Below are 10,042 nucleotides of genomic sequence, written 5' to 3'. Positions count from 1 at the left end.
TGAACCATCCACCACTTTGGAAGAAATAAATATGGTGTCTCAGTTTCATCTCATTCGGGGTAGAAAAAAAAGATGGGCCTGAATGACATGCTTATATCCTCTAGGTATAGTTCCATAGGCAAGTCTTAAAAGTCTTGATTTCATGTATAAACTATGAAGAACTAAGTCCATGAATCATTCAGGGACAGTGTTCTAGCTCAGACTCTGCACTATATGTCAAAAACTGGAGTGAAGGCACAAGCAGTGTGGATCTATAGTTACTTGCTCCTATAAAGATGATACAATAGCATGCTCTCCCAATATGCAGAGCGGAAGATCTTATGTTGGAGATAAGGATAGAATGGAAATTCTGCCAGCTTCATTCTGCTTCATTCTGTTACAGACTCTTTAGATGAGCTTGTTCTCTGAGGTGGGAAAGTCAGTCAGCAAAGTCAGTCTGTCATTGTTCCCAGATCATTACCTACTTAAAGACGCAGACTTCCACAATTACATATCCTTGTCAGAACAGGAGACCAGTTAAGAATGGTCTGTCTTTGGAGACTCTAAAAGATAGCCAAATTCTAGATCCTTCTGGGAGACAGTTTTGCTGACCCCAACAGCTGTTCTGTCAGAGTCCTTGTTGAGATGTAGAATAATGAATTGAATAAGGCTAGCGATACCAAAGCCTTCAGGACTCACTGCCTTCTGAAGACTCCCTAGAAGATGAAGGGTAACTTCCCCCTCCCCTGATTACCTCAGCACATGTTGGGGACAAGAGAAGTCAGCATCCCAGGTTAATCAAGTGGCTACTTGTGGGGGAAGCACTGCTGCCCAATCACCATTATAGCCACACCCCTTGGCATTTATAAATCAGGCAGCAGCCTCTAGGGCCTCTAAAAAATTTGAGAACCACTGAACTGTAGGAAAGCATCTATGAAAGACTATAGTCAACCTTGCTAAACCAAGAGGCTCAAGTACACATTCCTCCCCCTATACCAGAGGATATCCTAAATCACTCACAAAACCCCAAGAACAAAAATGGAAGTTAAGTCATTTCTGCTCAATGTTGCATATTTGCATCAGGAACCAAATGTGTATACCTGTGTGATAGGCAAAAATTGGTTAACCCTACACAGTTATCAGTATTAGAAGGTATAATGCTCTCATGGTGGAAGGTGGTCTTCCTACCAAAAGTGGAAGACTCTGACTTAAGTGCTTCAGGGTCTATACTGCCCAACTCCTTTGGTCCTTGCTACAGTCTCCTTACGAACTGCTCCACTCTTGTTTCAATAAAATGGCTTAGTAGTAAGCTCCAATGTTACTTGCCTTTCCCTGATGAACTGCTCGCACAATCTGCAAGCCTGTTACTTCATCTCTCAAACATGATCTCCCACCCCTTTACTATCACAGGTGCATGTGCAGACTCCTCAGACATTTTTTTTACTGTTTTCACTGTTTCCAAACTGTAGGAAAGTTTGAATAAAATGGTTGTACTAAACTTGGGGTCTAAATCGGAACACATGCCAAAATACTGCAGGCATGCAAGCATAAGTTGATCTCACAGATAAGTCAAGGGCAGGCTTTGAACCCAAATCATGGTGTTTTCTATTACCCTAGCATAAGTCAGGGGGGGTGGTGGTTTGAAACTTAGGGGGGTTTCTGACTATAATTTTATCTGATTTTACCCAAGGCCAGATCCTGAAAAATAACCTACTAGTAACTGTTACCTAAGAACTGTACAGTCTCTAATTTATTAAAAATATAGTAAAAGGTTATAAGATATATTTTTATTCTTTAACTTTTTAAATTCTGGCCTTCACAACCTTTCTGTAAATAGTATCAAACTAAGTGCACTGTAAAGTGTAAACAACATACTGGTAGAACCATTAATCAAATCCTTCTTTAAGATGCCTGGTGTGTTAGCCAGAAGTTCTACTTACAACATATAACACATAACAGGGAGCGTGTGATTCAATTCACAGTGGAGAGACAAGCAACAGGGAATGAGTGTGAGCAAGCACATAGCTACAGCCCTATTAATTCAGAAGTAGACCCACTGCTTTCCATGGGTTATTCTTAAGTAATGGTGTGCTGAACTGTAGCCTCTGACTTTGTCTCAGATGGAAATGAGGACTACATTCTGGTGTTTAAAAAACCAGACCTCTGTCAAACATTTTCAAAAGAGTTCAGAAGGGTCAGGTATGATCCTGACAAAGAGAACAAGCCTTACTTTATTTATTTATTTATTTAGGAGATTTTTTTTTTACCCCAACTTTCCACCCTGCTTAAGAGCCCTCAAGGTGGCTTCAAAGGGAAGTGTTGAGCCCTGGTTTGCTTTTTTCTCAGGGGGAATGAAAAGGTTAACTTTGGCTGCAGCTTGCCCTGAAACCTATTCACCTTGGAGACTAACTGCCTTGTCATTATTTCTGCAATGTCCTCTTGCTCTCCTCTGGGCTTCTCCAGGCTGCTGGGTGAACAGCCCTAACCCGAGATAATAGCCATAACCCGCAGATAAGGCGAGGAGATGATTTACACTTCATTTATTGGCAGAAATTTCTTGCCTCATAGATGAGTACCTACAGTACTTTCTGAATTCTTATTAGCCTGTACGGCAAAATGGCCACATTACTGTGGACAGAATTGGAGGCCATCATGGGGAAAATCAATGGAAGGATTTATTGGCTTCATGGCCTGCTTGTGGGTTTTTGTCATGAAATCACTATATTTAATGCAATTTCTGTTCCTTTTTCTGTGGAATTTTGCCTGCTTTCCTTGTGTGAGACTGTTGCCTAATGGTGGGCAGGGCTGACTTTTAGGCAGTTAGGGAGATTTCACTCAATTAGGCCCTGTTCATTGTGAGGTCCCCACACTGCCCTTTTGCCCGCCGCTACTTCCAGTTGGCCCAGAACTGGGTCACTTCAGAAGCAGTTCCTGCCCACCACTTCCAATTGGCCCAAAATTGGTGCCATGCAGGTGGCAGCATGCTTGCCTCACTCTTTCCCTGCCCTCGCAGCTCCTGGCACCATCCTCTTTCCCGTCTCGTTCTGGAGTGGGCTGCTGTAGATGAGGCAGCCACAAGTTGAGGAGTTGAGGAGTACTGCAGGATGGGCACATGCTCCCTTCTCCGTCTGGCTGACCTTCCAGGCGCTTATTCTGCACAACCACTAAAGGTACACAAGTCCTATTCACTTGCACTGAAGTAACAGATTTTTTTTCTTGGTTTGACTTTATCTGACTTCAAGCAAAGAGCTAAAAAAATTAGTAGATGTGGCCCCGCAAAATTACCGGGGGGCCTAACAAATGTGTTTCCAATTAGACCCTGCAGCTCCTAAGGCCAGCCCTGATGACAGGCATATTAGCCGTCCTGTCCTGTCCTGTCCCGTCCCCCGTCCCCCCAGCAACTGGTTACCAAAGCTTTCCAGAAATCCTTCACTTGCTGCAACTTCCTTTGCATGGCATTTCCTGCTAGCTGCCATCCCAGGCAGGGTAAAGGTGGAGATCAACTTTCAAAGAGATTGGACTGAGTGGTCAGGCAGCTGGCACTCCTCCAATCAGAGAGCAAGATGATGTCCTTCCAGCTGAAGGATAAACTCCCAAGCAGACAGAAATTCTTCTCCTTCAGCCATCATGGACTCTGGCAGGGAGCCTGGACAGGGAGACCCCTCAGCACCCTTAGGAAATGCAAGGTGGGACTGGTGGTTCCATCATCCAGATACAAAGATTGTACAATTATTAATCAGAATAATCAGATTTTATACTGAATTTAAGGCTGTCTTCTTTACACTGTGCTATTGCTTTACAAGCTATTTCGAAGTTTCTGATAAAGCTGAATTAAGCCATTTCTGCCCAGTGTTGCATATGTGCAACTGGGACCAAATGTGAACACCTGTGGGCCAGGCAAAAATGGGTGAAACCATGCAAGAATGAGATTCTGCAGTGCCTTTGCATCATCCACTGGCCACATGTATGATTGCACTACAGTAATTAGAACAATCCTATTTTTGCCAAAATCAACCCTCAACCCTATTTTTGCCAAAATCAACTCTTCTTTCTCTTCCACATTTGATTTTGTCATTGCCTATTTCTTTTATTAAAATTTTAATAAAACCTTTTACATTTTTACTCTGAGCCTGTCCAGTTTTGGGGGAAAGTCTGTGGCATCTCTGCAGGCACTACTGTGAGAGTGATTTTGATAGATATTGTTGGGGTTAGAGAGTCCCTCTGGCTTGCCTGATCTCCTGGTTTGGTGGCAGCAGTTTCAAATTACCAAAACTTTCCCCCTGTAAGATATGTGTCCAAACATGGGGAAGAGAGGGTAATGGGAAGGCAGTGAGCACGAATCACTATGTTCTACTACCCTGGATCAGCATGTGGTCACTGGCAGGTCCTCTCTGGACCCTGACAGTTTCCCAGGAACATCTGGCCAGTCACAGTAAGAAAAAGGTTGCTGGACTAGGTGGGCCTTTGCTCCGATTCACAAAACACTTCTTATGTTGAACTGTGGACAGTGATCCAAACTGAACTGAGAGAAAACTGAATTACTGGTGGTTTACAAGCCACACAACTTCAGGAGAAAAATAACTCCGGACATCTGTCATTGCCTAGGTTCAGCCTATTCTAATAACGCAGGTATTTTATTATCATATTATTATTATTATTATTATTAACAGTATTTATATACCACTTTTCAACTAAAAGTTCACAAAGTGGCTTAAAGAGAAAAATCAAATGACTAGTGGTTCCCTGTCCCAAAAGAGCTCACAATCTAAAAACATGCAAAAGAACACCAGCAGACAACCACTACAAAAGACACTGCTGGGGCGAGGTGGGCCAGTTACTCTCCCCCTGGTAAAAAGAACACCCACTTGAAAAAGTGCCTATTACCCAGTTAGCAGGTATTTACCCTCATTGCTGCACCTAGAATTCAGGCTATATTATTTTTCATAAACTTTTTCCGGGGATGATGTCTTTCAACTTGACTGCTACCTATCATGCATTCACACCTTCAAGGCTAGTTTTATTTTTTTCATTCTTGTTTGGCACCACAAGTGCCCCTCCGAACTATGATGTGTAGCTTGGGAGTCCTTTAGATCAATGGCTGTTCCTAGATGCACAGGTGGCAGCTGTAGCTAGGGGGTCTTTTGCTCAGCTTTAGCTAGTATGCCAGATGCAGAATTGATTAGATCTGACCATAGTGGTTGAATACCTTATTGGCATCCCAGGTAGATTACTTTAATGTGCTCTATGTGGATCTGCCCTTGAAGACTAACCAGAAACAGCAATTGGTGCAGAATGTGAAAGCCAGAGTGGTTATTGGAGCTTGGTGGTTCAATTCTGTTGACTTCTTGCTCCAGCAGCTGCTGATTCATTTCCAGGCCCAATCCAAGGTGCTAGTTTTGTTCTTTAACGCCCTTCCTGACTTAGGACCATGGTACCTACGAGACCACTGGCTGCTGTACATTCCAGCCCACTCCCTTAGTTCTGCAGAGGGGGCTCTGAGGCACATGCCACTCACTGTTTGGTGAGTCCATCCAGCAGCAGATACGCCAACCACAAGCACAGAACATGAGAAAAAGGAATTCCTTACCGTGAATTTCCTGTTCTGACAGAGGGAGGGGGCATTTGTCACTCATGGGTAGCCCCTCCCACTGCACAAGGTAGGGCCGGATTTGTTCAGGTCTCTTCCCTTGTGGGGGGCTTCCCAGTCCCAGTCTAGATATTGAGCTGGATCAAGGAGCCTCCAACCACGATGCCATACTTGGCATCACCGCTCACTGCCAGGATCGCCTCACCTTCTCTCTACCAGGCAAATGGCTATAACTTGCACCTCGTCAGGGACAAAGGGATGGGAGAACACCTAGCCATTCCCCACTATCTCCCCCGAACGTCTACTCAGCGTGGTGCCAGCCAGGTCCTGCAGATCAACCCCAGAGTGGTGGGTCGAATGCCCCCTCCCTCTTCCAGAATAGGAGATTCACAGTAAGGAATTCCTTTTTCTCTGGCAGAGGGAGGGGGCATTCGTCACTCGTAGGATGTGACCAAGCAGTAATGACTAGGGTGGGCTAGGATCGGGCTGCTTCTACTGAGCCACCACCTTCTGCAGAACCCTCCCGCCGAAAGCTGCCTCTGCCGAGGCTGCCACATCAATTCTGTAATGGCGAAATTGTTTGAATGTTTCTTCTTCCAGAGAAAGAACAGTTTTGATTGGCTTATAAGCTGTTGCATCTTGATTAAGATTGCTTCTAGGCTTTTGGCTAAGATCAAGTGTGTCTATGTGGAAGATGCAAGAGGCACTTTAACAGGGATGAGCCAAATGAATAGCCAATTTTAAACAAAAAAAACAAAAACTACTTACATCTATGACTGAAGAACTTGACAAACTTAAGCCTTCTAAGTCCGTGGCTAGAGAGGATGCAAGAACTGATGGAGTGGGAACTGCTACTGGAGGCAAGACAGGATTGACTGAGGAAAAGAAACAGTTGAAAAAGGATGGTTAAAACCACTGATAGCACAATCCTAACTTGTCTGTGAGCCAGTGCAGCCGTCCCTGTGCTTATTCCGAATGACACAAACGTGCTGTAAAACATTGTTGAGGCTACTTTGGAGCCTGCAGCTCTGCATCCTGGAGCATTGTCAGCCGACACAGGTAAGGATGCACCAGGCAACATGGGGTGTGGAAGTGGGTGGCGGGAGGGTGTTTTGAAAGCAGAGAGGAAGTGTTTTGGGGAGTGGGGAGAGCAGAATGGGGGGATGGATAGGGTTCAGGAGGGGAGTGGGATCAGTGGAGTAGGCCTCTGTCATATCCTAACCCCCTCCCAGCCTGCCCGCCATTACACCAGACTTCCCAGATTTGCTCCAGCTGAATAGCTGGTGCGGATCCAAGAAGGCCCATAAGGACATAAGGCTGAGGCTTTACTCTGGGTAAGGGGAAATAAATCCCCTTACCTTGAGGAGAGCTTCAGCTGCTTCCTGATCTGCACTGGTTGCAGAGCTGGCCTTGCAGTCCCATTGAACTAGCGCAGCTTAGGATTGGCTGTGAATGTAATAAATATCAAGGAAAGTCATACCAATTATAACTGTTTCGTATCATATTCAAATTATCTCAAAAATTAGAAATATATTTTTATTTGACATTCCCTTATCTTTTAAAAATTTGTTAAAACAATGAGCTTTTGTCACATATATTCAAAATTTCCCAAATGAAATTAGTTATGGGAAAATGAATTACATGATTTTAAAATGCCAGAATTCCAGATTCCAGAATATACTGTATAAAAGGAATTAAGTGTATTTTGAGAGCTTCTAGATCAAGGATGTCAAATTCATTTCATACAGAGGGCCAAAGTCAGCATTCATTGTGCCTGCTGAGGGCCAGAAGTGACATCATTAAGATATGAGAGAGCGTAATTATCAAGCTGGGAGATCCGAATTTTAACAAGTGCAGGATAAATTGCTTTTGGGGGCCTCAATTGGGCCACGGACTTTATGACCGACACCACTGTTCTAGATAATAAGAAATATTTGAAAAACATGTACATTGTAAAATCTAATCTCTTGATTTTGATATTTTGCGGTTCAAATTTCAATATGCACTAGATCAGTGGTTCTCAAACTGTGGGTCATGATGCACCAGTGTGCCACGATCCAATTTTTGGTGGGTTGTGAAACTGACAAGCTATTAACTGATGAGGAAAATGTATTTTCCATTGGAAACCAAAATGGAACAGCACATGTGCATTTACTCGCAAATAAGAACATAAGAACATAAGAACAGCCCCACTGGATCAGGCCATAGGCCCATCTAGTCCAGCTTCCTGTATCTCACAGCGGCCCACCAAATGCCCCAGGGAGCACACCAGATAACAAGAGACCTCATCCTGGTGCCCTCCCCTACATCTGGCATTCTGACTTAACCCATTCCTAAAATCAGGAGGTTGCGCATACACATCATGGCTTGTACCCCATAATGGATTTTTCCTCCAGAAACTTGTCCAATCCCCTTTTAAAGGCGTCTAGGCTAGACGCCAGCACCACATCCTGTGGCAAGGAGTTCCACAGACCGACCACGCGCTGAGTAAAGAAATATTTTCTTTTGTCTGTCCTAACCCGCCCAACACTCAATTTTAGTGGATGTCCCCTGGTTCTGGTATTATGTGAGAGTGTAAAGAGCATCTCCCTATCCACTCTGTCCATCCCCTGCATAATTTTGTATGTCTCAATCATGTCCCCCCTCAAGCGTCTCTTTTCTAGGCTGAAGAGGCCCAAACGCCGTAGCCTTTCCTCATAAGGAAGGTGCCCCAGCCCCGTAATCATCTTAGTCGCTCTCTTTTGCATCTTTTCCATTTCCACTATGTCTTTTTTGAGATGCGGCGACCAGAACTGGACACAATATTCCAGGTGTGGCCTTACCATCGATTTGTACAACGGCATTATAATACTAACCGTTTTGTTCTCAATACCCTTCCTAATGATCCCAAGCATAGAATTGGCCTTCTTCACTGCCGCCACACATTGGGTCGACACTTTCATCGACCTGTCCACCACCACCCCAAGATCTCTCTCCTGATCTGTCACAGACAGCTCAGAACCCATCAGCCTATATCTAAAGTTTTGATTTTTTGCCCCAATGTGCATGACTTTACACTTACTGACATTGAAGCGCATCTGCCATTTTGCTGCCCATTCTGCCAGTCTGGAGAGATCCTTCTGGAGCTCCTCACAATCACTTCTGGTCTTTACCACTCGGAAAAGTTTGGTGTCGTCTGCAAACTTAGCCACTTCACTGCTCAACCCTGTCTCCAGGTCATTTATGAAGAGGTTGAAAAGCACCGGTCCCAGGACAGATCCTTGGGGCACACTGCTTTTCACCTCTCTCCATTGTGAAAATTGCCCATTGACACCCACTCTCTGCTTCCTGGCCTCCAACCAGTTCTCAATCCACGAGAGGACCTGTCCTCTAATTCCCTGACTGTGGAGTTTTTTCAGTAGCCTTTGGTGAGGGACCGTGTCAAACGCCTTCTGAAAGTCCAGATATATAATGTCCACGGGTTCTCCCGCATCCACATGCCTGTGGATAGGCGACCATGCTTCAGTTCTCTTTGAAGGACAAGCCAAGGGAAACGCAATTCCATCAAAATGGTCCTGATGACTACAGGCCCCAACAAACTTTCCAGAAGCAAGTCCCCCCCCCCCCCAAACTGATAAGGAAAATATATTGAGTCGTACAGCTGGGTAAACTGAGCAACACATGTACACTTACACATGACTATGCCTCAGTTCTTATTTAAGGCCAAGCAACAGGAACTCAAGAGTACCAGAATGGTCCCAATCCAATGAATGTGGAGTTCAACCAATGCTCCAGAATGTGCCCCCACCACCACCCAGTGGTGTTTATGGCTGTTCTTCCCCTGGGACGTGAAAGTATTATTTGAAGGGGTAAACTTCTGAAATACTTACAGTCATCCAAGTCAAGAAGAGAGACATCTTGTTTATTATGATCTCTCTTCTCTTGCAAAGTTTTGTTTTCTCCCTGCCAAAAATATTAATAATTGATTAACACAATAAAAACACTAGGCTCAGCCTTGTCAAATTCACATGGTAATAACTCACATAAAAACTGGCTGAAAATCAAGGTTAAGATTCTTAAATATTTGTTTACTGAGCATTGTTCTGAGATCCTGACCGTGCAAGCACCTACGCAAATGTGTTGAGGGTGGGGCTTTGTGCACCTCCTCCCAGCTTCTGTGAAGGTTGGGAGCCTTCACAGAAGCTAGACAGGACGCAGCAAAGCCACCAGTACCCTGTCTTCACGGAGGTGACTGGGGGGAGCCTGGGGTCAGTCATGCACCCCCTGGTGCGGTGCTTGGTCATGTGCCCCTCAGGCTCCACCCAAGATACACCTCTGGTGAGCCAGACAGTGGAACCAGCACTGCATACTTCACCCGTTCTTGGGAAAGAAAGGACTGTGAACATTCTATGGATCTGCTTTGAGTTCTAATGATAAAAAATAGTGATAGCAGAGCAAAAAACAAAAGAATGAGAGAATAGGTGTCCGTGCAGATAA

General features: G+C 44.6%; 1 protein-coding gene across 2 annotated transcripts in view; it reads right to left on the bottom strand.

Annotated features, from left to right (window-relative positions):
• The window catches only part of AP3B1 (adaptor related protein complex 3 subunit beta 1), a 214,257-nt gene that overhangs the window by 61,941 nt on the left and 142,274 nt on the right, over positions 1-10,042 (bottom strand). For both annotated transcript variants that reach the window (XM_066614924.1, XM_066614925.1), the window contains 2 exons: positions 9,436-9,508; positions 6,335-6,441 (listed from right to left, as the gene is read on the bottom strand). In XM_066614924.1, the coding sequence (XP_066471021.1) occupies positions 6,335-6,441; positions 9,436-9,508 (180 nt within the window). The remainder of the gene's footprint in view (positions 1-6,334; positions 6,442-9,435; positions 9,509-10,042) is intronic.

Source organism: Tiliqua scincoides, chromosome 2 (genome assembly GCF_035046505.1).
Source record: "Tiliqua scincoides isolate rTilSci1 chromosome 2, rTilSci1.hap2, whole genome shotgun sequence".
NCBI classification, from domain to species: domain Eukaryota; kingdom Metazoa; phylum Chordata; class Lepidosauria; order Squamata; family Scincidae; genus Tiliqua; species Tiliqua scincoides.
The sequence above is the reverse complement of the archived record's forward strand: the minus strand, read 5'-3'. Positions and strand labels throughout refer to the sequence as shown.